Source organism: Plasmopara halstedii (genome assembly GCF_900000015.1).
Source record: "Plasmopara halstedii genome assembly, contig: Scaffold_42, whole genome shotgun sequence".
Lineage (NCBI taxonomy): Eukaryota > Oomycota > Peronosporomycetes > Peronosporales > Peronosporaceae > Plasmopara > Plasmopara halstedii.
In genome coordinates, this window is record NW_020186963.1 from 451,304 (window position 1) to 477,820 (window position 26,517).

At 44.1% G+C, this 26,517-nt stretch overlaps 8 protein-coding genes across 8 annotated transcripts; 3 read left to right on the forward strand and 5 right to left on the reverse strand.

Annotated features, from left to right (window-relative positions):
- Window positions 1-5,164: 5,164 nt before the first annotated feature.
- Window positions 5,165-6,147, reverse strand: PHALS_09453 (uncharacterized protein; the record flags this gene model as incomplete). Its single annotated transcript, XM_024722948.1, has 4 exons — window positions 5,165-5,264; window positions 5,839-5,936; window positions 6,008-6,073; window positions 6,142-6,147. The coding sequence occupies 4 exons, from the start codon at window positions 6,145-6,147 to the stop codon at window positions 5,165-5,167; spliced, it is 270 nt and encodes an 89-aa protein (XP_024571696.1).
- Window positions 6,148-10,315: 4,168 nt separating this feature from the next.
- On the reverse strand, window positions 10,316-10,589 carry PHALS_09454 (uncharacterized protein; the record flags this gene model as incomplete). The annotated part of the gene is made up of 2 exons (XM_024722959.1): window positions 10,316-10,501; window positions 10,581-10,589. The coding sequence occupies 2 exons, from the start codon at window positions 10,587-10,589 to the stop codon at window positions 10,316-10,318; spliced, it is 195 nt and encodes a 64-aa protein (XP_024571697.1).
- Window positions 10,590-11,175: 586 nt separating this feature from the next.
- On the forward strand, window positions 11,176-13,272 carry PHALS_09455 (choline carnitine o; the record flags this gene model as incomplete). The annotated part of the gene is made up of 1 exon (XM_024722970.1): window positions 11,176-13,272. One exon carries the CDS (start codon window positions 11,176-11,178, stop codon window positions 13,270-13,272), a length of 2,097 nt encoding a protein of 698 aa, XP_024571698.1.
- Window positions 13,273-13,397: 125 nt separating this feature from the next.
- Window positions 13,398-15,182, reverse strand: PHALS_09456 (cmgc cdk cdk8 protein kinase; the record flags this gene model as incomplete). Its single annotated transcript, XM_024722981.1, has 4 exons — window positions 13,398-13,913; window positions 13,983-14,041; window positions 14,115-14,552; window positions 14,633-15,182. The coding sequence occupies 4 exons, from the start codon at window positions 15,180-15,182 to the stop codon at window positions 13,398-13,400; spliced, it is 1,563 nt and encodes a 520-aa protein (XP_024571699.1).
- Window positions 15,183-15,996: 814 nt separating this feature from the next.
- On the reverse strand, window positions 15,997-16,891 carry PHALS_09457 (Mod5 protein sorting/negative effector of RNA Pol III synthesis; the record flags this gene model as incomplete). The annotated part of the gene is made up of 4 exons (XM_024722992.1): window positions 15,997-16,012; window positions 16,074-16,181; window positions 16,245-16,316; window positions 16,389-16,891. The coding sequence occupies 4 exons, from the start codon at window positions 16,889-16,891 to the stop codon at window positions 15,997-15,999; spliced, it is 699 nt and encodes a 232-aa protein (XP_024571700.1).
- A 428-nt stretch (window positions 16,892-17,319) lies between these two features.
- PHALS_09458 (Vacuolar assembly/sorting protein VPS9) lies at window positions 17,320-19,296 on the forward strand (the record flags this gene model as incomplete). The annotated part of the gene is made up of 4 exons (XM_024723003.1): window positions 17,320-18,645; window positions 18,707-19,017; window positions 19,087-19,182; window positions 19,257-19,296. The coding sequence occupies 4 exons, from the start codon at window positions 17,320-17,322 to the stop codon at window positions 19,294-19,296; spliced, it is 1,773 nt and encodes a 590-aa protein (XP_024571701.1).
- Window positions 19,297-20,732: 1,436 nt separating this feature from the next.
- PHALS_09459 (RxLR-like protein) lies at window positions 20,733-21,563 on the forward strand (the record flags this gene model as incomplete). The annotated part of the gene is made up of 1 exon (XM_024723014.1): window positions 20,733-21,563. One exon carries the CDS (start codon window positions 20,733-20,735, stop codon window positions 21,561-21,563), a length of 831 nt encoding a protein of 276 aa, XP_024571702.1.
- Window positions 21,564-22,086: 523 nt separating this feature from the next.
- Window positions 22,087-24,775, reverse strand: PHALS_09460 (microcephalin-like; the record flags this gene model as incomplete). Its single annotated transcript, XM_024723026.1, has 3 exons — window positions 22,087-22,287; window positions 22,344-22,442; window positions 22,511-24,775. 3 exons carry the CDS (start codon window positions 24,773-24,775, stop codon window positions 22,087-22,089), a joined length of 2,565 nt encoding a protein of 854 aa, XP_024571703.1.
- Window positions 24,776-26,517: the final 1,742 nt, after the last annotated feature.

A 26,517-nucleotide genomic window follows, 5' to 3' on the forward strand; every position in this document is an offset into this window, starting at 1 on the left:
GGTGAGTACATGCTCGGAGTCAAGAGGGCGACGAAAATGAAGAATTTACATCGATACCTACATGGAATGGTAGAAATTTCACCATCACGTTTTAATACCCCTTCAACAAAGAACAGAAATGATGCACAGGCTTCATGAAAGTCACTGCCCCCTTCTGAGTAATTTGTGATACTTCTCGGAACCCTAATACGACTCTGGTAACCGCATTCACAACTGATTGGTCTTCATCGCCAGAGCTTCACTTCGCTGATGATGGGCCAGTCAAATGGTGTGCTGACTCATTAATTGAGTCACATGGTGACAAAGACAAACCATTCTTCTTGTCTTTATGGCTTGGCCCTCTACCTATGACTCACAGTCGCCTTCCACTCCACCAGTTATGGCACGAAAAAACTGAAACACCCAATCGCTTTAGCCCTCTGCCCACTTTTGCGCAGGAAGCAAAGGCTCGCAGCTATTCTTTATCGTCCCATCGGACATACAATTCTGAAAATTTCGTTATTACTCAATCCAGCATAAATACAATTTAGCCACCAAACTATACAATCACCCTTTTGCATCTCATGATAAAACTTTGACTTGCGCTGCTTCTTCCTATCGAGCTCTGCTTGAGGCACAAAACGATATCATCTCAGTCAATTGCGGACAATCCTATGCTTTGCATGGAAGCTATTGTTGCTTCGTGCCCGTGCAAAAAGCGCTCCTGTTTCTTGGTTGAGGCTGATTCATGATTTGCAAGTGGGTGGAACTTAACCATACTGGTGGAGTGGTGGAACTTAACCACTCCACCAGTTATGGCACGAAAAAACTCCCAATACCCAACACGTTTTAAGCGAAGGGGAAGGTGTACGCAAGGAGCATATGGCCTTACTGTAGCAGATGAATATTTAAGAGCACTGCGGAGCTGCTCGGCAGTTGGAAGACCCTTGTCTATATCCACAGCATTGCTCGGGTCTATTGCTTCTGGCGAGCTCAATACTATGACCCCATTTTGGATCCTCGCAGCACGTAAGCTGTGGCAAACTGAATGCAACGCCAACAGCTTTTTCAAACAAGCTTGAATGGATGCGAATGCTTTTCATGCAAGCCGCATCCTTTCGTTGACCTTCATGAAGATGAAAACCGCTAACGCTTTCAGGACACTGTCACACACCATTGTGACAATAAAATGTCTTACCTTTCGGACATATTTCACCATCTCTCAACTTTTTTGACGGGAAGGAAGAACGCTTAGATAGACCAGACACGCCTGGTTAGAATAAATGAGCACTCATGACATCTGGCGCAATAATCTTCGCACGTTGAGAACGCCTGTTCGACCCAGATTTGGCACATAGGATCCCAGTCTTGCACGTGTCCTCCCAGGTTTGAGATCGCGACTGCGCTGTGGATCAGTAAAAAAAGACCTTATTAATTGCTCTCTTAATTTGACTTGTCCATGGGAATGGTTTTACCGTTTCGGTCCTCACAAGGCCCACAATAGCGTTCTACGGTCGATTCCATGTGTTTCACTGCCGACTCAAGTGCTTGTGGATGTGCCTCATAAGTTCATTCTTGGAAATGCTTAGCGCCTTCTAGAGCGGTTACCACTTTCGACTACTTAACCGCCAATTCTTTAGTTCCATCGGGACTTATCATCGGCAATTGTGTATTAGTCTGGTCTATTTGTCTCAGCTGCAGATATTCGAACATTTCATACCCCATTATCACAGAGGATACAAACTTCTAACGACTCAGTGATGGGATTGACCACAAGTTCTATCAAGTGCAACAGGATTGCTGAGGACACTACAAGAGTCCACGTTAGCGAATAATGTTTTTCTGCGCTGCTATCAGGAACAAAATCGAGATCCTCTAACGTAACAACACTTTTATTTCGCTGTTCTAATTCACGAGTGAATATATCAAAGATACATTCCATCCGGAGAATTACTAGATTTATTCATTACTATATCTCACATATATCTTTTTTCTGACGTGCGGACTCCCCCTTTTCGGAGTGAATAACTTTTATACATACTTATCTTTTGGTAATTATAAATATCCAGAGTTGAATATACGAGATTACGGCATCTGTGTTTGTTTCCCGATGGAGTCATTTTAAAAGGGAAACTTCTATATAAAGAAGTGGACCTCACCTTTAGGGGTTGCTGGCTGTCAAAGTCAACGTCCAGGCCTTTGTGAAGCTGTTTAAAAGCCTGATTGATTTTAGTGCGCCGTGAAATAACGTACGATGCGCGACTGTTGAGCACAATGGACAATACACGGAGGCATTTAAAAGATCAACTACAGTTTCAATATCTGCGTGTCTTTTCAGCTGTGAAAGGTCCGTCGGGTGTACTTGTGAAGAGTGAGGGCTTTGACAGTGTAAGACATTGCTTAGTCCAAACCTCGATTTCAGATACGGTCTATGGCAAGGCGACTTCAACGTTCGCCTTACATTGAGGCATGGGTGTCGTGCGCGTAGAGATTATGTCATTCGTATAATCGAAGACAAATGTTGAGCGCTTATCCATCAGTGAGAGATTGATGCCACACCAAAATTCTTTTTCCGTACAAACACGAAACAAATCCGGGAATAGGAGCGCAACTCCGCAACCCAGGCACTGAACTTCGTGCTCATGAATCAGTAAGTGTATATTGTAACTGTTTAAGAGCGACATTTAATAAAGTGAGTACGTGAAGCAGAATGCTAAGTCATTCCTTTGGGAATGCCTAACGCAACAGTGACGTTTGATTATCTGGTGACACAGCCATTTAGCCCACACAGTGCGCACACATGTACTTTCTGACAATATTCCATCCATTTCTTTGAAGGGCAGTAAATAGAATGTCAAGATCCACGTCAAACACTTACATAAATCGATCAAGAGTATTCACATACAGAAGCAGTTGCCAGCACAGGAAAGTGTGTCTTTTGCGATGACAAAATTCGTCTTTTAGCTGCTGCAATTGAATGCATAGTCTGTGAGCAGGATTAACGAAGGGAAGCCCATGATACATTAGCTAGAATCACTGTCTAATTTGGACATTGTGAAGTAGCTTGGCCTGGCCAACTACATGTATAAGCATAATGCAAATCATGCCGACATGACACGCCCCACTAAACTCCATTAGAAAATGTCAAATATTGCTGAGGTGCCGCAGACTAGGTAGTCTACAGGATTTGGCGGAGTATCAGATTGAGTTGGAGTAGCACATGCGTGCTTCAGCTGTGGCCTTGCCAAATCCGGTTTGGCTACTTCACGCCTCCCTAACGCTTCGGCCTCAGCCTTTAGCTTTGTTTCAATCCCGGCAGATGCAAGTAGACATAAACGCGTCCATAAGCCTGAACCTCTTCAGCTTAATGCGGCAACTATGACAATTTCAGTTCGTGACAGAAGCTACTGGCGATAAAGTGTGCTATTGTGGCTCGAAACTATCGTTGAATTTTACAGATTATGCGTTATTGTACACAGCGATATCTCAACCATATCTGTCGCAGAGAATGCCAGATACTTAGTATTCTTTGACGAATATAACACCAAAGGTAAGAAAAGTATAAATTAGCTATATGGCGACAGATGCACTTCATGTTACCCAGACTATGGACCGTCGCACGTCAGGAAGGTCATGTTGTGCACCGAACACGATATTCGTAAGGGGTCAAGACCGACACTGGTTAAAAAAAATGCCATCGGGGTGAGTCAATCGAAGCCTAAAGTAGCAAGTTTGCACCGCTATCCCAAATTCCAAGGCTTGCTGAAGCACTGGACGATTAAGCGTATGTGGTGGTTAAAAATGGTGAATACCGCATGTCCAAATGGTATTATACCCCTTGGGTAACCACCTCAAAAGACATTGGCATTCGTGCTACGCTTTGATGACGAAAATAATTTAATTGGGTGAACACTTATGTGCGCACGAATTAAAGTCTCGCATCATGCAAGGGCGCCTTTGGCCATCTACCCACTCCGTCTGTATTTTTAAATACACTTTATCCTTGTTTCATAGAGAAGCCGCGTCCGGAACTTTGTCGATTGTCTGAAAAGGATAACAAATAATAATGCTACCAGCGTCAACGTTATCGCTAAAGGTACAATCATGATGATCGTTCCTCGCCGACATGGCTTGCTGGTGGTCATTGTACGTATAGATCACTTGCTTAACAATAAATTATGTCAAACTGTGTCTAAGACCCTTGGCGGCAAGATTGTACATGTTCACCGCCGAGCATCCTCAGACAGCTAACTTTACAGAGCAATAATTTTAACCATCAAAGCACTTGCAAAAAGCAGTCATGGTGGTAGAAGCACGGTGCTCTCACTTACTGAGATTACACAACGATCGAAGTATGTTCTACAAAAGGCTTTCGTACGATTTCCACCCTTTTTGTCAGCTTCAATTTCCCGGAAACACTTTCGAAGTGGCGCCGGCCTAAATGGAGGAAAGCTTGTTGACTGATTTGCAGACGTCGACCCGCTGATTGAGCTAAGTGTGACGAGTGTGCAAAGCAACGACTGCGATCCAAGATATGCAAAAGCGACGCGATGGTGGCATATGCAGACAAGGCATACACGAATTGATAGCAAACGATAACAGATTAGACGTTGTTAACTTGCTCATATATGAGTGTCTGCAGTCTATAAGACTTGTTCTGATCTCGTTACATCGGACCATATAAGGTCGTAGATAGAATGACATTTGACTAAAACCGTAATTTTCCAATGAAAGTGCAATACACATGCTAGGTTTCTTTTGACCTCACATTGATGTAGCTTTTTACAAACCATTCGGATCTAAAGCGCATTGTTGATGACGAAGCGCAGTCACAACAATACATTGCAGCGAATCTATTTCCCGCTCCGGGCAGAATACGAGTTTAAATAGTTAAGTGCTCTTCCGATGATGGCGTGGCTTAACCGGCTTGATTGTTGTGACAAGCTGCCATATTTTTCGTCTTGCAACAGCTGCGGTAGAACTCCCCCCCCCACCGGTACGGCTCAATGGGCAAGGGTTATCCACTGCAAAATAGAGTAAATAATGAGCCGGCGGGCTACCGCGATTAGCAATTACATCAATTTAATACCGTTGTACTGGAAACAAATTAAGGTTTAGGCCCCGCTTTTGCAAAATTTACCTGGTGCCATTACGTCTTTGCACTAAGCACACTCTCCTGCTTTATCTACCCAAGTGGAGAGACAGGGTCGCCTAGCTCAACATAGAGCCACATGCAAGCAAAATGTGGGACCTGGCCCCACCCAGGCTCGAGACTTGGTCGGAAGCTGTACTAGCACGATCATGAACAACCAGAGCTATAGACATCAAAAACTTGTAATTTGCTGCTCTGAGCCTAGGAAGTATTTGCAAAAAGTGGATGTTCAAAAAGTCGGCAAGCACTTGTGGAGTGACATTCAAGCATCAAACCCACACAATCGCAGACATCAACTTACCTACTTAGGAATATCATTTCGTTATAGTAACGTGACATTCAATGGTTAATATAGAGACGGTGCTAAATTAAAGGGGAGGTCCGCGGAACACGTGGGCCGCGGACTTGCTGAGTCAAATATTTCTCGGTACAAAGTGTACGTAAGGGATACAGGCGATGCTGAACAAATGTTAATCAAAAATTGAAGACTAGATTGGGATTTTCTGAAGGCATGATAGCAGATATATCTGGCATTTGTTTAAATATGCCGCGCTTGGTAATAAATAGCACAACTTTGTTCTAATTATCTAAAAAGACTCTCGATTTCACACTCGAGTAAGCTATACAACCCTATTTTCTGTGCTTTTGCTATCGCAGACTTGTAGAGTCTATATCGCGACAGCGTTCCAACACAGCTAAATTCAGACTAGCTCATAGAGTCCGTGTATACGGCGAACAAATAATGGTTTGTAAGCTCACCCTGAAGCCGACGCAAAATCTTAAGTAATTTTGTACCTAGCTTGCCCTGCTATAACAATTTCAATTTAATACGTTTTACCGTATCCAATATTGAGTATCTTCGTCGCTAGACCTAACGTTGGCAGCCCAAATCCACTCCTTTACGGAGTTCCATCGGTTATCGGCACCTAAAATTAGGTATTTCTAAATTATGAGATTCACACAAAAGTTTCAGTGGAAACTTGCTCAATTATATGATATTGTATCTGTACAATCATACGGAAGTGTAGGGTTGTAGTACAGTGCGAACCCCATCACACCCTCTACCATCAAGATGTTGCACACACTGGAACTAACAATTTTTGAAATTACGCAAAGGTGAGCGCTCAAACAACAGCAACTGAAGAGGGAGTTCCACCATACTCTTTGCAATCTACACTGCCTGCTTCTGGAAGCACCGTCGTATAATTTATCGTCTCGTTCATACCACCTCACATGTCCCGGTGAGCCTCTGAGACAAGCGCGGTCCTTGCGACAGACACCCTCGATATTACTCGGTACGGAGGCCAAGGTCTTCATTCATGAGAAGGATGCAGCGGATATCCGAGTCCTAACAACCCCGTTCTCACCTGGAAAAATACAAAGGGGTAAACCACCGTACTGCTCTCAGCCTCTTCTCAGCACGAATTAAAAAATTATGCTTTTTCCGTAGGTGGGTCGTGTGCCGACAGTCCACCGTCTCTCACGACGTATTCTAGCCTGTCCTTAACAAGCTAGATCTTACTCAAGAAGCCCTACCTACATAGATGCAGCCGTAAATATTATACGGTTTTGAAGAGTGTTCAGACCCCCCCCACATCATAACGCTTTACGAGTATTAACAAAGTATAGAGGATTATGCCGAAGTTAGCGTAAAAACATATCACATATAGCTCTTCATTCTAGCAGTTTTTTTGTCGCCTCAAAGCAGTTGGTACATCTATCGACCTAGTATTGAACTATCCAAAGTTTTGGTCATTACTCGTAAGCATTGAGCACGCTACAACAACGACCCTGATTTTTCTATTGGGGTGCTAATGGACGAGTAGACGGGCGTGAGATCCCAACATATCATGATATTTTTGAGGGAGGATGATCGATCCAATTCTGGGTCCAGGGCTGGTGTACCCACCCGGTCACTAGATGGTGCAGATGAGAATATATTCATTCTTTGTTTATCGAGCAGAACTAGCAGAAACCGACCCTCCGGCGGCTGGTTCTCCTGATCATTCTTGGCCGTAGCGGCGCGAACACCCCGTCCAGTAATTTTAACACGCGTCCAACGATGAGGTGGGTATGATCGTGATTTCGCTCTTTCAGCTTCGTCATCGCACGACATGGCTTTAGACATCTTATCAGTTTAATACTGTGTTTTTGCTACAGCAGAGGGTAGCTCAGCCGTTGGTGGAAGTAAGGATGCTGCATCAGCATCAACAGAGCGCACCACATCTGCCTGGCTTGTAAGAGCGGAAGTGTGATAAGACTTCGGTAGAACCTAAGATAAGCTCGCATACATCATGGATATTCAATGAACAAGTGAACCCGGATTCGCTACGTCCGATAAATTGCTGTCGCGACTCAGTATTTAGACTACAAACACTGCATGTTTAGATAGCAAGTTAATTTGGGAGAATGTTTTGTCCCACTACATTTTAGAGCGTGTTTCGCATACCCTAGGTGCTGGCATTTCCTCTCGCACATAAGACTATCTGTCATAGCGTCATGTACTCAGCGCACGACGCTCAAACTCACCAAATGAAATCTCTATTTCGCTGCAAAGTATTGCCGGGCTGATTTCAAAAGGCCGATTTTTAGGGACAACCTTTCCCCACTTTTACTTCAACCACTCAGTAGCTGTGTCAATGTATCCAAGAATTTACCAACCAAATTTAAAAATATGGAAGATAAACTGTACGGACATGTACTGAGTTATATCACGCAAACTCAATGATCGGGAACAACAGGCTCCATCATCGCAGTCTTTCTGCGCAAGTGCTCCGAACGATATTTATCAAAACGAAGTTTACACGTTCGTACGACCGACTGTGTGCGTATGGTCGGCAGTTGACATATCCAAGCAGCTGATGCTTAACACCTTAAATAATGTGTCCAAAACTTCGCTGGGAATGGCTCCGAAACATTGACCATACAAACCATGTTGGCGAAAGGCTTTTCCAAGAAACAAGTAAGATATTTTATTCCCAGTTACGGTATCACTGACAGCAGCAAAATCAGCCATCGTTTTCAGCCGCTCTTCAAAGACCAAAATACTGGTATGATCCGGCACATTTGAAAGAGCGAAAGGGATTTGATACTGATGAACTGACAACAGTCTGTCCAGACCAACAGATTGTCAAAAGGCGTTAAAGAATACGATGGGGTGTAAACTGTTGACCTTTTCTCACATATTTTGTTGCCATTTATGCGTGTTTGGCCATCAAAACATATAGCTCGCCATGCAGTATGTACTACCTCTTCGGAGGTGGTCACCCACAGAATATCATGTATTTCGTACATTATTTTGTATAGGACGCCCCGATCATGAGGCACCACTACACACTGATTGTGGGTCAGTGCTTTATTACGACAAGCTTCGTAGCACATATCTAAGCGCGCACTCAAATTAGCAATCCATGAGCTCACAAACTTCTTGCTTTCCAAAGCTCTCAACAACTTAGCACATTGTTGCTATCGACCAGTATCTTTTCATCAAATGGCGACGTCACCATCGTGGCATGTGACGGGTAATAGTCGAGGCGACGTGAAAGCGCTTTCACCATAAAAGCCCGTCCGGCTCATATCTTAACTTAGAGGCATACTCAGCAAAAAAGGAAAATCGATTTACTAGGTATGTCGACTACAAAATGGCTGAGCGTCTATCCGGTGTACCCTACTTACATACAGAGCATAATTTCAGCAGGTAATTTCAGCCATTGACTGGGACTCATTTCACCGCAATTACGCTGGAGCCGCGATACACAATCCTAACCTATGTTTATAATGCTGGTCATTCCCGCTTTTGCATTCCAAGCTCTGCTCCAGGCACATAGCACTATTTTTGTCAGACAATATGGAGACTTATATGTTCGCGCTGAGGCTTTTCCTGCTCGCGCAAAAAGCGCCTCTACTTCCCGTCAGTAGTGAAATAATGATTTGCCAGAGCTTCAGCAGGAGAACAGAGCGAGTCACCGATTGTAGTTGATTCCTAGTCAATCCTTGTCTTATGGTGCTAAAGCAACTAAAGTGATATTATATCTCAAACTCAGACCCTGGACTAGATGCTGTCTATGGTTTAGCAACACCTTCGACATGTTTTTGTCAAAAGATGCACATATATCAATATAGTACTTGCAATCCTCAAGGCTTTGTGTGTTGGCTACTGATTATTGCAGTATTAAGTCATCCGTAATTGTTCGTATCTCCCGAGCCTATTGAGAATTTTCACGGTTCCGAAAAGCCCAATAGATTGATGTTGGTAATGAGTCCTAGGTTGATAGTTCCGCAGCATGAGGAGATAGCCGAAAGCTAGATATAGTAATACCCGTTTTTTTCTTATTGGGCGTTCTACGCATACTAATCACTAAAATTCCCTCGAGTTTTTGGTGCTACTACAGATAAAAAATCGCGAGCTGATCAAAAATGAAACTGCTGTTATCTTTATCCACATCTAGACCCTTCAAATTCGTTGTATTTGACGCGCTTGTAGATGTTTTATTTATGATTGCCAACCTTCCCTCAACGCGGAAATTATGATTCGCATTCAATGCACGAAAAAGGCTTACTTGAAAGAGATGTGGTGGAAGATGCTATTCACGGCTGTACAAAGGCATACATGGAAAAGGAATCGTTAACTCCTACAGAGTAGGGACTGCAGCTATCGTGGCAACCAGAGCTCTCAAGGCTTGGGCATAGTTCTCCAGCTCCGCCTCGCTTGGCAGGTGGAACAAAGCTGGAGCGCACACGATTTGCTGGAGTAGCCAGTGTAGACACCCGCGACATCCGTTTCGTAGCACATTGCATTTCAGAAGTGCCTCTATTTATAATCCACTGCACCTTAGTATTATTCTCGCGCGCGACATTTGGGCATCTTTAGCGCGATGCATTAGCTCATACATGGCCAAACCATAATTCTTCAGGGACAAAAAACTTTCATATTCTCGCCGTCAAAGGCCTGCAAGGTTACCATAAGCGGCCTCACACTATGAGCCGGTTGTGCTCCCACCATCGCCTATTTAAGGCGTTTTTGGAGGTCACGCCAGCGCATATATATTTGTGAACGCCCCCGGACAAGCTACAACCGTTTTCGACCTTTGGGCCTACATATGTGTTAGTTTTTTTGGTTTTACTACTGTGACGAACAATTCTAGCGTGTCTGACTGACTGGAAGATAGAAATCCGCGCAACAAACTAGTCCGCACAAAGGATACGATCCAGTAAGACTCGACCGTCAACAAGTGCAACCAAAAGCAACAGGTTTGTCGTACACCTCATACAAGACATTAATGCTTTTGGAATACCAATACTACAATTACAATTCGCCCGAGGCCCACAACCCCCTTCTATCAGGACAATGTCATTTGGAGATAGCGAATCCTTATCTACACAAAGAATGCGGTGAAGCAGTCTACGTTTTCTAGGTGGTTGGGACGTAATATATGTGTCCAATACGTACATTCCACATTTATCCTCGATCTTTCCAAAAGTACTATTATCTTGATGAAATCTTCTGAGTTATATATAACTTATATATAAACTCCTGACTTGCACTTAGTACGAATAAGGTGATGGGACTCCGTCAAGAAGTCCGAAAGGCACGTGGGCTGCTAGTCTCACGCTACGCGTTATATTTGGTTTCATTGTGATAAACATTTTTAGTGCCATTTAAAAGCTATACTTTATGTTGATATATCCTTCAGCAACCGAAGAACTTGGATTCTCGGTTGGATGCCTAGGTGGCTCCCAGTGAGCCCGACTAGTAGGCTCAAAGCAGCATAACCGAGTTATGTTCGAAATCGTGAAGGTCTATGTCAATGATGCAACGGATATGCCGTGCACTTAACGCAAGAAAAGAATTTATTCAGAGAGCTCGCGTTCACAAAATTTGTGAACGCGAGCTCTCTAATGCCCGAGGGTGGGTTTCTGCGCTCGTACAAGGAGCAAAACCAAGAGCTTTTGAAACAGCTTACACGATTAGTTAGTAGTTCACTCTGATAATTCATTAGTCCATAGATATTTGGAATCAAATCTGTTCAGATTGATGCAATAATATGCGCTTTATTTTAATTTGTCTTGGTTTACGCCTAGCAGTCCGTAATCTTAATGAATACCGACATTTTTTTCCGTTCCTAGAAAGATTCACATTAACACCAAGTGAAGTGCAAAAAATTATTCATAAACGAAAAGTGCTTTCTATCACATCAGGTTCTCAGATTGCGCTTGACGAGATGCTGCAAATTCCTGTTTCCTTTCGACCTGCGCTAAGCCGCGCGTTCTCTTCAACCGCGACCTATGTGCAGGACACGATTATTCCAACCTATCACTTTCAAAAGAGCTTAATGCGTCTTCCCATTCCAAAGCTCAAGGATACGTTAGCTCGCTACTTGGCTGCTGTTGAGCCCGTCGTAACGCCTCAGCAACTAAAGGAAACTAAGCGTGCGGTTGCAGACTTTCAGAATGGTTTAGGTCCAACGTTACATCACGCACTACTAGCTCGTGATGCTGCCAATAAGCATACGTCGTATATTAATCAATGGTGGCTTGAAATGTACCTTGACGATCGGCAGCCGCTCCCGATAAATTACAATCCACAGATAAAGCTCAAAATGGATCCTGTTGCGGCAAAAAACTCTCAGAATCAACGTGCGGCATCGTTGATTGCATCTACTGTCCGTGTATATTGTACACTCCGCGACAAGAAGCTTGAGCCCGATATCTTTCACACGAAACCGGATCTTAGTCGAATGAAAGCTTTTCAGTACTTTTGTAAGTTATTGCCAGAACGCATGAGTTTCTATGGAGCTGCTGCTTTTGGGGCGTACCCACTTGACATGTCACAGTACAAACACTTGTTTTCCAGTACGAGAGTGCCGAGACTAGGACGAGATGAGCTTAAAGTCACGCCTGATTCCACACATGTGGTCGTACAACGAGGTACGAAATTCTACACGTTTGATGTGCTCACTGCAGATGGCAAAGCGATTCCTGATGAGAGCATTCTGGCTTATATTGACGCCATTTTGGCTCAGCCGTTGACCCAAAGCACGCCTGACCAGCCAGGAATGGGCCTTTTAACGACTATGAACCGTGATGCGTGGGCCAACGCTCGTCAGAAACTTAAGGCATATGATGGTGTTAATAAGGACAGCTTGGAGCTGATTGATAGTGCGCTATTTGTCGTGTGTCTAGAGCACGAGTCTCCTTCCACCGTGGAAGCAGAGAGCAGGTGCTTCTTGGCTGGTGATGGTTCGAATCATTGGTTTGATAAGAGCTTTCAGCTGATTGTTGCTGCTAATGGCATGGCTTCAGTGAGCTTTGAGCATGCTTGGGGAGATGGTGTGGCCGTTTTGCGCTACCTTAATGAGCTATACAATGACAGTGTCAAGTATCCAGTGCTTAAAGCGAGTACACAGGCAAGAGTTAAAGAACTCTCTTGGGATGTTAACGGCGAGATAAAACAATTGCTGAACGAGGCGAAACAAACGTACAATAAGTGGGTCTCAACCTTGGTGACTGCGTGTGCAGAGACTCCGGTGACAAGGGCTGTTGGTAAGCAGTATGACATTGGCACGGACGGACTCATGCAGATGACGATCCAACTAGCGCACTTTAAATTGCATCAAACGTTTGTTGCCACGTACGAAAGCGCTAGCACAGCGGCATTTAAACACGGACGCACTGAAACTGTGCGCAGTTGCACAAACGAAGCCGTTAATTTCGTACGTACTATGATGAATCCGTCGGCATCGGACGCAGAAAAGGTTGCTGCGTTGCGAACTGCTGTCAACAAACACAGCGAGCTTACGAAGAATGGCGTCATGGGTCAAGGCTTTGACCGCCATCTCTTTGCTCTGCGAGCTATGGCTGACATAGAAGGCGTTAATGTACCTGATTTCTACACGCTACCAAGTCATGAAATTATGAGTAAAATCATCCTGTCCACTAGCACTTTGTCGAGTCCGGCGCTTGAGGGTGGCAGCTTTGGTCCTGTTAACAAAGACTGTTACGGCATTGGGTACGGAATTGAAAAAGAGGGGTCGGCTTTCCAGCTTTCTAGCTACCGCAAGGATTTACCTCAGCTTAAAGAGCTATTAGTGGATAGTCTTATTGAATTGGAACGCTTGTTGGCTGACACAACACCAAAGTAAGCATGAGCTTTCACAAAATGAAACAGCAACGCGTTGCTTTCTACAATTATTGTGCTGTTTCCGCCTCATTTCATCTAATGCTGTAATAAACAATGCAAACAATACACTCACATTTTATTTTCTTATCATCTTCGTCGTTGTTGTTTTGGAGTACGTGGACGACCTCCGCTCATGGGGCGCTCCCCATTTCCTGGTCGCTTATTTCCAGCCGCTGGACCAAAATTAGAGCCAGAACTTGGCATTCGACCTGTGCTCCGATCTCTCCATGCCTGCCCGCTTGGATTTTGTATGTTTCCTCCACCAGGTTGTCCTCGATTTCGATTGTCTCGTGCAAAACTAAAATCTCCAGAATTGTTACGATCGTTACGTCGTTGAGGTTGCTGCTGTGCATCTCGTGAGCTTTGGTGGCTACGACTACGCGAGTCTCCCTCTCGATTACGATGGTCGTTATGATGTTGTAAAGGGCGATTCACTGGATTGTCGCGAAAAGGACTGGACGCGCCCCCTTCAGCTCCAGTGACAGCTTCTTTTTTGCTTCTCCAAGGAAGTGCATCGTCCGCTACAGGTTCAACGGTCTGCGTACGAAAGGAGACAGGTTCTTTGCCAGGTTCATCAAACGCCCAATCTCGAGGTTCAGGCTCCTATTCAGCTCGAAATGTACAACGGTCAAGCTAGATGTATCAGTCGCAGACTACCGACAAAGGACTTACAATCTCTTTGAAGTACTCATGTTGAAGCGCTTCTTTAGCCGTAATGCGTGTTTCAGGGTCTGTATGAGGCAAACATATGCACAAATTGCTTAGAATAACTCAATTTTACAAGGGCAAATAATGAATGTATACCATATTCTAAAAGTCTTGAAAGGAGATCAAGTAACGCTGCGCCAGCACGGCCCGGACCAACTTTGACTGCATTTTTCAACTCCGACTGCGTCGGGTACTTTCGTTCTCGTCCCATCTGCACGAGGTGATTGTATTCAGGAAGATTCTCTAATCCTTCCCAAGACTGCGAAGTCGGCATACCTAAAACTCTAAAAATTTTATCCAGCTGATCTTTTTGAAACGGTGCATTTGACCCTTCCACCTCTTTACCACAGAACAGCTCGCGGGTATTAATCAACTCGACGAAAATGCAGCCCACAGCCCATAAATCCACTGCTTTTGTGTAATGTTTTGCTCCCAGTAGCAACTCAGGCGCTCGATACCAGAGCGTCACGACTACACGCTCAACATCAGTTAATGCTTTGATCGGCTCTTTGTAAATACGTGCTAGACCTAAATCTTCAGATTTACCAAATTTTGACACAAAATGACGATTTCAAATGTGCAATAATTGCAGTAATCGACAATGCTTGACAAACCTGCTAATTTGACTTGACCCCTCTTACGTCCATGACCAACCACCAGGATATTTTGCGGCTTCATGTCTCGATGCATGACCCACGCGTCGTGCATATAGTCTACCCCCTTTAATATTTGGTACATCAGTGACTTGCGCGTGTACTCGCCCAAAGGCTTTTGTTTGCTCTGTACGATGATGTCGTGCAGATCGTGATCTCCGTACTCAAATACGAGGGCCAATAATTTCTCCCTTGGATCCACATGCACATCATGGAGATGGACGACGTTGTCATGATGCAGCTCTCGCAATAATTTAATTTCTCGAATGGTAGCACTCGACAAAACCACGTCGTTTTTGCCCTCTTTATGAGACTTGACTAGCTTAATAGCGAACGTCATGGGCTCCTCGTCCTCTGAAGCGTTCGTTCCACCAACAGATGGACGTGGAAGCAACGCTGCTGAGTAAGCCTCAGCTTTGAACACCATACCATATGTACCTTCGCCAATTTTGCCTAGAATGCGGTACTTATCCGTCAGGCTTTCAGGCCTTCGCAAAGCCGAGCGTCGCATTGTACAATTTGAAGATTGGAATGCGGTTAAAGAAACATGACAATAGAGGGGGCAAGGTATCATTTCATGCAGGTATTATACAAATCTATATTGTAGTCTTGCTGATTATTACGTTGACAATCTTACTTTATTAATGATGTAAGCAAAAGAAAGATCATTCCAACCTATTTACTCACATGAGCTCGACAACCGTCTTGACACTACTCACTGTAGTTTAGATATTTCACTGGTACGAATTGGAAGCATCATACGTACTAACATAAAAATACCGACATAAAGGCTCTTCTCTATTTGAGGACAATGATGCGTTTGGGTATGAGAAAGTTAAGATTGAAACAGAATCCAATATTAAAAATGCTATCAGTGCGTTCTTTAGACATTTCAATCAATGCAGGTGTCGTCTTTGCGAGTTACTGCTCCTGCAGTCTACTTTTGGAATCTCAATGAACAGCGTGGTAGCAAGTCGCTTGAGTAAAAGAGTATATATGATCTACGAGGTCTTTACCATTCACGGAACGTTTCTGCAAGTTATTTTTTTCTAGAAAAGCACGTGCATTTAGTCTTACGCGCTTCTATATTTCAAGCTCATCTGACAGTTGTGTAAGAAAGAACAATAAGAACTTTAAGCTAGGTGAGGATTACGTTTACAGTTACAGTACAACATAGCAGCTTTGCACGACACTTAATTCAACTGTTTAGCAGTCTCATTAGTGAGCGTACAATCTTTGGAGAAAGAAAGGAGCGTTGACGCGGCATAATCACCTAAGGCCTCCACCTTCTGCAAATAAGGAGCTGCGATAATGTGCGAACGAATTTATGAGCCGTCCTCCCTGATCAGCACATTCAATACTCAGTCTGATAATATTTTGTAGACCCCCAGCCTCATCGTACCAGTCAGATGTCATTCCAAAATAATCTTCCATCGCGTCCTCTCCATCTTCGTCCGTGGAAGTTGACTCATCCATCACTTCATCATCCACTTCGCTATCGTATGTCAAGCTTTTTGTACGGAAAGCAATTAAACTCCAGCAACAACCACAATACCAATCTGGTGACACTTACCCTTTGCAAAGACACGTAAAGTAAAGCACTTTCTTCTGCATCTTATTGTAGAAAAAGTAGTTAAAGGACCACCTGCATACGTGTAAAACAATTGAAGACTTTACAAATGACTTCTTGTCACAATCAAAATAAAAATACACGTACAAATTCCCATCCGAGAACGGGTCTGAGTCCATGTCTGGTATGTAGCTATAAACGTCACACTCGTCAAGCTTAATGGCCTCGGCAATTGCTTCCCACATCTTCTCCGCAAAACCATTACCCTCAGCGTCCAGTAATTCAGCCAAGTCGTGATTTATACGTTGCAATGCTATACGAAAGTCCGACTCCTTTCGGAATTGTCCAGGTCTAGCGGCGCTAAAGTCGTAATCAGGAAAGCTGGCATTCATTGTGGAAATGAGATTAATCAAAAGCTTGCGCGTAGCAGGAGCCGCGATCGGTCCCAAAGGGGATGAGCCTAAGAATTCAGCAGAAGCTTCAATTTCCTGCTGGTAATAAAGCTCCAGACTCTTGGCCAGACGTTTGTCGCTACCCGCCTTCTTGCACGAGTATGTCTCCAACTTTCCGTTTAATACACGATCACCAATCTCATAACTTCCCAGCACCGAGTTAAGCCACGATAATTGCGGTTCTTCAAGGTACTTCATCGTTGTTTAAACACGTAAATGACGATTTGCTTTCTTCTGTCGTTGTGATGTGCCGCTTCGGTGTCAAATCTTCTTTGTAAGGGAAATTGTAATTAATGTCACCATTTAAACTAAAGACACCAATCCACTTAGCGATTGGGTGTAAGAACAGAAACTTGCTGACTAGCGAATCTCTGAAAAGTGACAAGTGAGTTGCATTGAGTTCGCTATACGACAAGGACATTTCCTTGCTATTATTATTGCACCGCAAAGTTGTCATCTTCCTGCACTCAAAGACAGCATTTCCTTTTCTTACTCAATGATTTTACTGTAATCATTAAAATACCTCTTCTAACGGTTAAAATCGATTTTGTTACCTTCGCCACACCTTACTTGAAGGTGATACTTCGCTCAAGATCGACAGCGCGCTAACAGAGCGAGGTAATAGCATGGACGACACAGAGCAAGTGCAACTTACGAATCAGCAGCTACACAGTAAAGTGGCAGATCTAACAAGTGCATTGCTAGCACGGGATCTCGAGCTTGTGCGACTACGAGAACGCTGTCAGTTTCTTACCACTGCTGTGGAAAAGCAAGATAAGGTTATTGCTTCATTGTGCGCCGCAACGTTGCCAACCTCGATAAGTAATTATTCAAGTAACTCAAGACAGACAGAACAGAGAACGTCAATGAAGAGCTTTACGGGTGTATTGGGGATAACCGAGCCTGTGCATGAAATGGTTGAAAGTCAGTCGGATTTAAAAGGGTATAAGAACTTCGATACAAGAAACAAATCTAAAAAAGATGTGATTAAAATTAATCTGGATCAGATATCGTACTCACCTCGAACGGTTACGAATGAGAATGCGACACCTAGTGTCGACAGCTCGAGCAGTTTTGCGACCGCTTCGTCATCCTCATCACTGTTCGGTGACGTGGGGGAGCCAGTGACTAAGTTTTCGCGGTCAAAGTCTTCTCCTCAACGCGCATCGCTACTTAAGAGGCGCCCATCGCTTGAGCGGCAGGTCAGCAGTCCGACTAACGAAAGTTTTGCAAGTTCTGCAGGATTTCTTCGTAAGTCTAATCGCACCATGTCTGGACGCTTGAGTGTAAGTGATTTAGGACTTCTACACAATGATGACGGCGACGATATGGAGAGTAACCAAACTTTAGAAGATACGCATTTCAATCCTAGAAGACAATTTGAGGAAACGCTCAAAAGAGTAGAAGATACTTTGGACGTTGAGGAAAGAATAGGGCCGATGATATCAACAATAAGCCGAAGCCAGCGTAATCTTTTTGCTGATGTTGATGAGTCTATCCAGGCCAAAGCGAATCAAACTCAAGCAGACACTAACCCAGCAAACAACAGTAGCTCAGAAATAGATGGTCTTTCGTACGGTGAATTTTTGCAACGTATCAGTCTTCCTGCTTCTCGAGACATTCTAGACAAAATGCGTATGTTTGTTGGATCAATCTTGGGACCTCGGGGTGATGGACAACCTCCACGCTCGACGGATTACGTGGAATACGATTTTTACGGGCATCATGAATTTCGTCGTCGATGCAGTCAATTTTTTGTAAGCATGGACGACTTGTTACAAACCCACCCTGTCTGGTGCCATGCGTCCGAGACGATTCTGACAAAAGCTCGTGATGGCGTTGAAAAGTATGTTATGGACAGAGTATCCGACATTGCATTTAATCAGCTTCAGGAATGCCAACAGTGGATGGAAGAAGATAAAAATTTGCTAAGACGCATGAAACTATTATCGGTAAGCTGCACTTTAGATATCCTTGGCACACTTTTCGGTACCTATTCTGATATTGAGATAGTTTATAACGCCTGCGATGTTAGACATTAAGCCGTGTATTCGCAATGAGGTGGTGTGGTCGATGGCAGAAGACGAATTACGACGTATTAATCAATTTTGCTCACCAGGGGACAAGATTAATTGTATAGTGCGGTGTTGTAGCGTAATTTTTAGCGTCCTCAACCTTTCGAGAGGAGACTCTGGCAGTCGCCCTGGTGCCGATGACTTTTTGCCAGTATTTATTTACATCGTACTTCACTCGCGAATCTCTCGATTGTGTTCCAATTGCGAGTATATTTCAGCTTATCGAAATCAAGCCGATCTCATGTCGAAGTAAGGTTTTGTAGGGAAAGACGGATGAGAACTTATTTATACTAATTATGCTGTTGTGTCGCTTGTTAGAGCGGGATACTGCTTCGTGAACTTGCGTAGTGCCATTGAGTTTATAATGGTAATGGATGGGTCAATGCTGTCGATCTCGGATGGCGAATTCCAAAGGTAAGAAACCATGATTAAGCTGTCAATGATGCATAAATTCGATTGGCGCTTATCCTCGTGTTGAGTGCAAATAGGTTGTACATTGAACAAGAGAAGCTGTTGTTGAAGGCTTGAAACAAAATTAATAGCGAACTTCGATTTTGATTTGGTATTTGAAGACGTAGGATACTCGAACAATGATCATCAGCGGAACGTTTGGTTGACTCCATTGTCGTGGCTGACTGTCGTTGCAGGATTTTAAAGGTTGTAGACCTGATAACACTAAGTCGTCTCATTGCATTTGCCTCCACTCTCAAATTTTTGAAAGGTTTACTATTTATCGATTCTATTACTGGTTCATGTGCCACGATGATCTATGAGGGGGGCAAATAGCTCATTCCTACACTAAGCGTTTGATGGATCATCGGATTTCGAAAATTCAAAATCTGATAAAGCGAAAGAGGGAAATTTGAAACTGTGCGACGCGGATCATATGCCTATAACTTCTCAATTGCAAACACACACCCTGGACCTACACGCAAAGAACGGCGGGTCGGTTAGATGCAATTCTTCTTATCTAGTGTTAGTATTAACTGATTGTTTTTTATATTATCACAAGCTTGAAGGTAATTGAACAGTAAATTATGGAACAAATTCCCTAATTGATGTGAAGTCGGCAATTGTGCTGCCCAAAACGCAGAGAAGTACATTTTTTGCAATGTTACTACTGTATGTCTAAAGTTGTAAGCAATGAACATTCTACAAATACTTTTGACTGGGCGTGAGCACTTAAAACTAGCCGTTTGAACCAAATATCGATTAACATATCCTATGCATAAATACACATAAAGCAAGACGTCGCTTGTACAATAACGGGGTTTACGTTTGGCAATCGGCAGTACGACGTAGCTAATACATTACGTAAAAATTACACAGAGATGAATTTATCTCAGAAATTGAATACCGCCATCAAAGCTTATAGTACAGATAGAATGGCCAGAGTGGTGGAGCGCATTATGTACATGATCACCCAAAGGAATACATTTCTGAGGTGTAGGTAGAGGAGATATATTAGTGTAATGACGATTGTACTACGCTTAACCACTTCTATGTCGCCTTTCGCACTGGCTATGATGCTCTCTTTAATCATTGGTAATACAACTGACGACCTTCTTAAAACAGATAAAGCGTGTAAGAAATTCTTAATTAGATTATTCTGACTATATCTTCTAAAAAATGTTTGTTCAGATATGGAACTTGCACTGCTGCTGTGTGATATCTGCGTCTAACATTGAAACGAGCACCAATTACGATGCTATTTTATTCATTGAGCTTATTCAGATCATCTTTACAATCTTCCAGTCTCATTTACCTGACCAAGACAAGAAGCATCTCCCTCTACAGCAATATCATTTTCGGGGGGTGGGATCACAAAATTTACATCCCCAGATGTGCATTTGGTTTTGACATGTGCTAGCACACTCATTCTACAATCAAACTGCCATTCAATCATTGACACCTTGTAGACTTACTAGCATTTTCCAACAAAACAAACAGAATCGTAATCGACAATGGTTAGCGCTTGCCACGTTGTCATCTTCGCGTCTTTAGCACTTTTAAGGTCTACGGAAGCACAGGTCGTCGATTTTCGTGAACAAATGTTGAAAGAGATAAATAAAGTCCGAAAAGAAAAATCACTTGATGATCTGTGCATTAACGACAAGGTAATGGATGCAGCGCAAATCCAGGCGAATGACATGGCTGAAAACAATTTTGTCAATAGCAAGGGATCGGATGGATCGTCGCCCAAGAGCCGCGCGGAGGTACAAGGTTTCATTGCTGACACTGTCACGGAAACCGTGGCTGTTGGTTATCCGACGACGCAAGCTGTTGTTGCTGCATGGGCCAAGTCTGCAACTGCTGGAAATACCCTTTTGAGTGGTGACGTTACCGTGGTTGGTGCTGGGTACGCGTTCGACATGACGAAGAAATTTGTGCACTTTTGGGCCGTTGACTATTCTGTGGGCGAATGCGGCGACGGTGCTGCAACAAATGGTACGACTACTTCTGATGCTTCTACTCCAGCCTCGAGTGAAGAAGAGTCGGAGGTTGAAGATGGCAGCGACGAACGTACTATAACTACTGCCGGTACTCCATCTACAAATGGTGGAGCGGCGACCCCTACTGCCAATCCAACCACAAGTAATGGTGGTGCAGGAACACCGCCCGGAAGTACTCCTAATGCTGCTCCCGCCTCGAGCGGCGATGGAACTCCAATCCCTGCAGATGACGATGAGCCTCCTCCTGCGACACCAGAAATTCCCCCTGCACCTGCTACTGAAAACCTTCTTTCTGCTCCTCCTGCTGAGGAAAGTCTATTAGCTACTCCTGTCAGTGCATAGAGAAGTCGAGTCAATTTTGGTCGTGAATGGGAGAACATTTAGCTGCAAGGGTTGCTGTCTTGCCATTTAGTCTAGTTTGAGCATGAGGTGGCTCGGAGACGCCACAACTTGTTGTTTGTAATAAAAGGCAGTATTTTTTTCTACCCAACAGTTCTATAATTTTAACATCGTGTATACAAGGGCATAAAGTTTATTTTTCAACAAAAGCAAAGATAACAACCTGCTAGATCATACTCATCCACGCGATTTACTCTGTTCCTTCACTAGTTACAACTTCGTGATGTGTACAATATACAATATAGAATAGATTTGTATGGCTTGTATCATCGTGACGGAGTGACGGAATTAAAGTTGTTATGCTCATATCCATGGAAATCTGCAGTCCCTAGGTTTTCTAATGTGGCATTCAAACTTAAAATATATTGGTACTTAATTGTATTGTCTAAATAACAGCGCACTTCACGTAAATAATGTAATCCTATTTCTAGAAATCAAGATAAAGTAGAATATGTGATGTCCAGCATCACTCTGGTACGGTCGAATGAGCTTCCAGTCCCAAATTCGTATCAGGACGACGTTTCAAAGGTGTGAACGCCGGGGTACCGAATGACTCTACCTCACGACAACGTTTGGACGGAGTTTTCACGGGTGCGTCTAACGCATCTGTCGTCGCATAGATGGCATCATCGACGAGCTTCATGGTCGCAATGCTATCAAATACCCACTGATTGTACGACGTCAGATATGAGCATGAAAGATTCCAAATAATGTCATTCATACCTTCGACGTGACTGCTCGAATTCCCATTCGCTGAGCTCTTTTCAGCAAAGAAGCATCGCCGCATATACAAATGTCTGCTACCGAGATCTGGTTGCAAATCTATCATTTTCAATTAAAGAAAACGCGATAAGCGATCAATTTCAAAGTAGATAATCTGAATTGCTTACCTCGCCACCAGCGACTTGGATGAGAGACTGAAGCACTTCGCGTGATGGCTCGACTTTTGAGCCAACAAAAAACTTAGTAGCCTTGAATAATTGCCGAAACTCGGGATGCTCGCGCGAGTATTTGTTAGCGAATATCGTGACTTCGTAATCTTCTTCCGGCAGCCACCGTTCTTGCTCGAGTGACGAGAAAACCCAATCTTCCGTCACAATCCAAGCGCCACGAGCAATCGCAAAGAGCACTTTCATTGTGCGTCTAGCATCCCTTCCAACAATTAGGTGCGTTACTCCAGCAGCATAGTCGACACTTTTGACTACCCGCGCTTTTTTATATCCATCCTCGTTTGCCATATTGGCGTCAATAGCGTGAATAGCGCACTGAAGCACTCCACGGGTTTCTGAACTCACACCGGTAATCCCAAAAATATTGCGAGATCTTTTTCGGGTTGTCGTTCTGTTTGTAGTACTTGAAAAACTCATTGCCATCGGAATTGGGGTCGAATTTCCCTCTCGATGTTTCCTTATGAATCCAGAGACCGAGCCAGGGGTTGCCAAGGGCCTTTGACCTATGGTAGTCTCGTGAGTGCTATCTTGTCGCCCTTTTTTAAGAACTGGGGTAGCCAGCCTATTGTTTAGTGCAGGCGAGCGCGCGCGCTTTTTCGTATTTCGTCCACTGCTCCGACGGTCCATGGCTTTCAGAGGTATTTTCGGCTGCACGTCAAGCGATACGGGACCAGGAGCCAACGTGTAGCGCGTGGCCTGATTAGACGCAGAACTAAGTACCGTTGGACTTTGTTTTTGCACTTCAATCGCAGCATGAAGAGATTTAATCTTGGTATCTGACGGTATCGTTCGCACTGCTGTCGAAATCGAATTTCGGGTCTTTGCAGCCGAACTAACAGTCGGCCGCATCAAACAATTTGAAGCTCGTTCAGCTGCCGATGGACGGTTGATCATCGTTACACTGCTCGCGTCTTCAGGTGTAACAGATTTTTCTGCTGTTGAGGTTTTTGAGGTTAAAGTACTTGTGGAAGGCGTAGCAGGAGTCTTCAGCGAGTGTTCTTTGGTGTCTCCGACTGCTGCAGGCGAGACAGTAGCAATATTTCCATTTAGTGACTTCGTCGAGCCCCTCGAAACTTGGCAGTCGGAGCAATGTCTTTGTGAGCCAGGATTCGAGCAGCCACAAACTCCACATGACCATATTCCCGACTTCAGCATCAGTCCACTACCATAAGTCAGCGATGACCTATTTTTACGCCGCAGTTCTCGAGCGGTCGGTTCCTGTTTAGAGTCGTGATTGGAAGGTGTAAGATTGGAGTCACCGCTGCTGGTTGCGGGAGTGCTGCTTGAAGGTGACAAGCACCCAGATTCGATGCGCGGGGCTGGTGAAGTCTGACGACCAGAGTGAATGTTCTGAGTTACTGCATCTTTAATCACCTTCTCATTGCCATCATTTTGATGATCTGACTCGCTCTCGGCGACAAACTCACTTGCCTGTGACACTGTTACTTCGTCTTCAACCAGCTGTGTTAACGGTCCATTAAGCGTCTTTCTTCGCTTAGCCGAAGAGCTGACACACTTGGATTGAATTGTTTGTTTCTTGGGTGTATCAAGCACTTTCCTTAATGTATTTATCTCTGCCACTTCGATCGCTGATCCAAGTATCTTAATTATTGCATCCGAAGTCATGGGCTCCATTGACAGCGCTCGCTTTCTACTGCTTTTATTCATGGCCTTCAAATTCTTGTAATTTGACAAGGGTGTGGTTGCAGCTTCCTTGCTAATCGCATCTGTCGTACTTTTCTGCTTCACAGTGGTCAATTTGCTCACAGGAAAAAACGGACGCTCATCCATACAACGTTTGCTCACAAAACAAGCATTTACCCAGAGCTGAGATACGATTTTTAAACCATAGCGTGCTGCGGCTGCGGCCATAGAGCCGCCACTTCCCTGCCACTTAAGGATCTTAGTCTTCCAAGCAGGCGTAAAATGACTCAACACAACGTGTGTAATCTTCGGCGTAAGACGCTTTACGGTAGATGCTCCCATCTCACGAAGCTTGCGAGAGACAACGTCGCTGCAGTCGATTTGCGCTTCACCACCAACGCGGACGTCGACGATGGCAACTACACCCTTCAATGGTCCAGTTTCGCGAGGTCGAGGACGGACCGATGCTTTAGACGTTTTGGGAGCACTGGACGACGTATGCGCACTCATCCGTGCAGAACGCGGCGCCAGAGATAAAGAGGCGGATACTGCGGTCACCATAATGTAGAAAGGAAGAATGAACTCACTACCTTCTTGTTCCGGACCAAATTTAAAAGTGGTGTTCCCGCGCAGAAAGAAATGTCTAAACAGAGAACATTCGAATAAGTACGAATTAAGTAGATACGTCCGCGGTTTCGTACGCAAAATTAGCATCAAATCGTCTCGCGACTATATTTACCAATCTTACGTGACTTTCATTTCGTCTTCATCGAAGACCTCACGTCGCTAATTGGGCGGTATATAGGCGAGCTAGCCACTCGATGAACGTCTTGACCCGATTGACATGAATTGGTTTTCTACTTCTGTACGCATCTCCGGGACTGTGGGTTTGACTTAGTCGTGAGATGGCTCACGGTTTTGCTCCTGATCGGGGTCTGCAACACGATATAAGCACCTATTATATCGGGAAGCATGTGCTAAACAATACAAGTCGTATGTGGTGGCAACAGCATATCTGTAGACATATTGGACCTGTTCAAACCGCCGCCATGATACAAGCATGCCAAGTATGTATGACTAGCCACAAACAGATAAATGTGAAGGGGGATTACAGAGTTGCAGCGCGCCTATCTTTGGCTCGTTGAGTTCGCACTAACAAACGCACAAACGAATGCTATACGGGAGATAAGAAGCAGCTAAACTTTGAGATGTTATAAGAATGTTGGACTATCTGGAGTAATGAAATTCTAATGAACGCATTGCGGTAGCCATCGCGTCAAATGGATATCCTCTTTTTAGTTCAATCACAAAACATCGTGTTCCACTGCGAACTCGACCACCACGGTACTAGTCCCAAATTTGTCTACCCTCGCTCGAACTCCAAGGGGTAATTTTTCAATCTATACGTACATAACATTACAAAATACCTCTCTAATTAGCCATTAAGGTTACCTACCACCCATACGTTTAGTTGCAAGACCCAACAAACACACTTCAAAGTGCCTTCAGCTGCTAGCATACGTGCCTGATCAAAGAGAAAGCCGCTGGATAGGACGCGGTCCTTTAGTCGAGTCACACAGGCAAGGATAAAGAATAGAAATTATTTTTGGTTCTCACAAGATGCTTTCGCAGTTGTAGTCCCTGTGGCAAAAGTATCATCTCTATGTTGTCATTGGCACTGTTACCGGTGAAGATACATCCAAGCTGCTAGTAACCGAAGCTGTTAGCCAACATGGGTTGCCTACGGCAGCTGCTTGGATCGCGCTCACGTTTTACAGTGAACGGTTGGCAAGCTTATTTCGAGTGCTTGACATCTATCTTCACAGTGTAACATTCCACAAACAGTGGGTCAAACGGGACGCGTTGATCGCGTGGAAGGTGGTATCCCAGAGCACATAAGCCGATTTCCCACCGCGCTTTATCTATATTTACAACCTCCGCTTTACCGGTCGTCCCTAAGATGTTAAATCAGTAATCCTTCAAGCACCTAGATCATTAAGCTTCCTTTGTGCTACGCAATTCATGTTTGACAGACCTCACGCCTTTTTATCAATATTTACCATATCCCCGCGTTTCTCTGGCGCCCATACATATTTAATTAAGTCTTCAAAGGGATAGATTGATATGAACGAAGCTTGTTTTCATCGAACAAACGATAGCTTTATCCGAAAGGGATTAAGCGGCACGTGACAAGACCGCGGCGCTCATTGCAATCTTGCAATCAAGCCACCAAGAGTGTGGATGACAAACATGTTGATGCCATATATTTGACGTCCTCCCAAATCTGGAACACAATGTGGATT